Source organism: Hakea prostrata, chromosome 2 (genome assembly GCF_041222555.1).
Source record: "Hakea prostrata isolate BN-2017 chromosome 2, UWA_Hpros_2, whole genome shotgun sequence".
Taxonomy (NCBI): domain Eukaryota; kingdom Viridiplantae; phylum Streptophyta; class Magnoliopsida; order Proteales; family Proteaceae; genus Hakea; species Hakea prostrata.
Window position 1 is genome coordinate 1801178 of NC_142601.1, and position 4345 is coordinate 1805522.

General features: G+C 37.5%; 1 protein-coding gene across 1 annotated transcript; it reads right to left on the minus strand.

The window, feature by feature from the left end:
• Positions 1–469: 469 nt before the first annotated feature.
• On the minus strand, positions 470–3429 carry LOC149023201 (large ribosomal subunit protein uL3m-like). The gene is made up of 3 exons (XM_089143757.1): positions 2193–3429; positions 1221–1334; positions 470–1002 (listed from the first exon to the last, which is right to left on the minus strand). Exons 2-3 carry the CDS (start codon positions 1314–1316, stop codon positions 829–831), a joined length of 270 nt encoding a protein of 89 aa, XP_088999883.1. The 5' UTR covers positions 1317–1334; positions 2193–3429; the 3' UTR covers positions 470–828.
• Between the last annotated feature and the right edge of the window lie 916 nt (positions 3430–4345).

Consider the following 4345-nt stretch of genomic DNA (forward strand, 5'->3'; position numbering starts at 1 on the left):
ATTTATTATTGCTAACGTAACCTAGTTTTGAAACTATGGATCACACCACTTTGTTGGTTGCGGATCCAATACCAACGAGTGGGGTGTGATAGTTTGCCTTCTTAGTTGATTCTTCAGACCACTTTTATCACTGCCTTTAATTCTGTAAATCTTTTATTATATTATAATAGAATACTGATAACACACATTAGAGGAACTTGCAAAAACGGTGAACTCCAGCTCTTTAGAAGCTTTGTTATCAAGTAGCTGGTGCAATCAAAGATGGGTTTGGATTAAGACGCTGGCAAAGGAGTGAATCCACCAAATCCAGAGTCGTTGACTCAAAATTGTAGCAGAATCTAAAAGAAAACAAATGTCAAATCATATTTATCTCCCTCACAAGGATCTTTTGCCCAAAATCACGGACCAGGATGTACGAAGGTTTTGAACCCATTCAATTTTAAAAAAAAAGGCGCACGCTAGAATTGACTATTTTTGAATGTGTCACAATCCTGAGCCTAAAATGCCTGAAATTTATGGATGGGCGAAACTGCCAACAATTATTTTAAACAAAATTCCTGCATAAGATTATGCCAATTCAGTTCAACTCACAGGTAATGTAAAATTATAAAAATAAAATTACAAGCCCTGCCTCCATCTCCTTTTTTAAATTGCCTATCCAATCTAGAATGGATAAATTGAATTACCAACAATTTTTGCTGATGCTTTGATCAGAAACCCACTTCCACTGCCAATAATCTGAGAAATGCAGCCTGTTAGTTGATCCGATTGAGAGGGAAAGCCAAAAAATAAAAAATTTGCTTGTGTCAATATTGAGTACAAGAGTTTCTAATCTCCAGCCATGAATGGATCCAACTCCCCAAGATCAGCCAATAAAGGCTCCAACTCTGAAACATCCTCGTCTTGTGCAGCAAAATAAGTTGGAAATGGAAGCAAAGAAATATCTGGTTTTTTGTAAAAAGCATCTCTAATAAACACAAAGTTCCCTTCTGCACCTGGAACCTGTGACAGTAGAGCAGAACTATCAAAGAAAAAGCAATAGTAAGATACTGATTCTCATGTAAGTACCTGTCTTCCCCCCCCCCCCCCCCCAACACCTACCCACACCTCCTAAAACTAAAATTTTCCTTCTTTGAGAAGACACAAAAGGTAAAAGTCTATCCAGGATGTAAGCCTTAGAGTAGTGGGTAGGAAGTAGACAGACCCAGACAAAAGCATACCTGGCCTCTGACCCACATCAAGTTCCTTGTTGGATCTATCTTATAGACCCACACATTTTTAACTGTGCACTGCTTCCCACCCATGCGTCCAGGCATTTTCTTGCCTTTGAAAACCTATATGGACAAAACTCAAATTGTCAGTTTTGGTACAGTAACCACAACCTGCAATTGCATAAATATCATACTTTGAGAACCCACCCCATAGTACACATCCAAGATGCAAAAAGAAGGCAGTAAGAATGGAATTTACACAAATCCACACACGAAGGACGACCTCTAAACCCCAGAAGAGGAACCGGCATTCAAGGTTCAAGACTTGAGGGCTCAACATGCCTCGTACAAATGAGGTCCCGAAAATCCGTACCATATCCTGGTGATGGGGCAAGTAACCTCCATGGTGATCATTGAAAAGCAATTCGATCAGACGATTCAAACATGCTCCCAATTCACAGGCAGACAGGAGATTGAAAAATATGATCAGCTAAGCCACACTAACATCAGAACCTAAAAGCAGTCAACCAGAGGAGCTAATATATTGGTCACAGAGACACTGAACTTTTGGTTATGTAGATATTGCTGCTATGGGAAGGGAGCGCCCACAAATATGCGGTTGTAGAAAACCAGCCTGATTTGAAATTTCCGACAGAAAACTAGGACTTAATCAAATTGAATAAAACAACATGACTTAGTCCCATATGCCAGCTTTTAGACAATGCTATAGAAAAACCAGCCTCTGAGGAAGTTTTCAAGAAAACAAAGACCCATACAAGAATTACCCCTCTACTAATCTCACAAGGAATTGTACAAAAGTGGGTGCAACCGTGCAACACATAACTCTAGGGGTAAAGGAGGAACTGTATCTGCTAGACCCTGGAATATTTAAGATTAATAAACAAATTCTAGATAGAGTTAACTACTATGTTCTATAATTGACTAAACTGATATGAAAAACCCATAGCATAGATTCCATGCCTGGACTGGTATTTAACTTAATCAACAATCTCCAAAGATTTCAAACCCATTTCTCTGAGTCACGACATCCATTTTATGATTGTCTCGTTTTCATCTGCACATGGTGGAAATAAATGAGATGCAGATACAATACATAATATATGTTAGAAATCATAACCTTGCAACCAGTTTGAGCACAAGAGTTGAAGAAGAAGAGAAAGGAAAGGTGATGTATCGCAAGATCTGTGCAGACTGTATCCTTTGATTAGGCTTCCATCCTCCCTAATCTCATCTCCTTTATTTATAATAAAGTAAATACAATAAAATCCTTCTTAAGACAGGAGTTACTAATTATGATTTATAACAAGGACACTGGTGCCCTGGATACTTGAGGTAGATTAACAAGAATAAAAGCTTAATTAAGATCTCCCTAAAACAGAAAATATAACCTACAACATTGCTGCACTTCAATACTCCCCCTCAAGCTAGAGTGCAACAAAACAAGGGCTCCAACTTGGAATAACAAGAACCTATATCAAAAAACTTCATGAATCTTGAGCAAAAGTAGCAACAGCAGACACAGATAATCACTGAAACATCACCAAGAAGATAATGAACAGCAACTTAAATAAATAATCTTCATGTTGCACAGACCATCCAATAATGAGATCAGTAGGCGGTAGTGAGATTAACCATATCCATAATTATCACAGCAACAGTAACATCAAAGACACTATCCAAATAATGCCAAATAGTAGGGAGGAATCTCCACAAAAGAAGATAAAATATGCAGCCCCAATGTCCACACAAGTATGTAAAAAGTGTAGCTCCAACGTCCGCCAAACTAGGTAAAAAGTGTAGCTACAATGTCCGCACAAGTAGGTAAAAAGTGCAGCTCCAACGGCCGCACAAGTGCTCTTCGCAAGAAGACGAGTAGTGGTAATAGGTAATAATTCATCAAATAAAATTCTTGAGTACATAGAGAATAAATACTAAATCTCCCCCTCACGTGTAGCAGTACACGTGGACTAGATAAGAACAAAATTTCAACAGGAAAGACCCATATATCTTCAATCAACCCCTCACACTAAAAAATAAGATCCCACACTGAAGCAGTCCATGGTTTACCAAAATAAAATAACGACAAATTAGTAATTAATCCATCACTCCCAACTCAATCCATCGTTGAGTCCAAGTATATTATATCTTGGGTTCCAAACACATTTTGATAACTCCTCTGCTTACAAAATCAGCAAATTGGCCCCACTCGAGAGAAGTAATGGCAAATTGGCAATACTTCTAATACACCAGATTTTTTCAAGGGGCTGTTAAAGAAAAGAATGTCAAATATGTAAATATTCCAAAACTGAAATAAGAATGGCATGAATGTAATTAGAAGAAATCTCAAAAGAATACACAAACCAACTCTAAAGGGTAAAGTTGGGAGGAAAATCCTTTTAATGACCAATATGTAAATAGCACACAAAGGTATGTGTACCAATTAAGGTAGCAAACAATCATTAAATATGTTATCCTAAATAGGATGAAATAAAGCCTAAATTTACGGAAACACCTGATAGAGCAAATCTATATTACCCAAAAATCAATAGAGCAATTCTAAGAAGTGAAAAAAATAGGAAGTTAGGAATCAAAAAGAAAAAGGAAGCTAGGAATCTCCAACAACCCCCCCCCCAAAAAAAAAAAAAAAAAAAAAAAAAAGAAGAAGAAGAGAGAGAGAGAGAGGAAAAGAGTAACCATGAAAATAGGGACATCAAAGGACATTAGAGTCCTAGTAGGAAAAAAGTAGTTTTGGTAACCAAATAAAAAGGAATCACAAACACATAGAAAGATATCTTTATTAGTTGGTTGATGCAAGGCCCAGATCTAGGTCCACCCTAAAGATCCTCTTCAAGTGCATCAGCAGCAAACAAGGGTTTGTAATACCCAATGGTTGAGAGAATTGGGTTGATTTCTTTTTTTTTTTTTTTTGGGGGGGGGGGGGTCTAGGGTTGGGTTAGGGGGTAGGGTTAGATTAGGCTAAGGTTTAGAAGTTAAGTTATGAAATCCAAGTCTGAATCCTTGCTTTCTTATTGAATTCATAATTGAATATTTTAGTTTAGGGTTTAATAGAAATTAGGGTTTCTAGGGTTATGGTTGAAGGTCAAGGAGGGTTC

Bases quoted from the DNA above. Each gene is read 5' to 3' on its own strand.
- LOC149023201 (XM_089143757.1), bottom strand. From the start codon at position 1,316: ATGCCTGGACGCATGGGTGGGAAGCAGTGCACAGTTAAAAATGTGTGG. The intron at 1,003-1,220 runs GTATGCTTTTGT...CTACTGTCACAG, and splicing joins TGATGTGGGTCAGAGGCCAG to GTTCCAGGTGCAGAAGGGAA.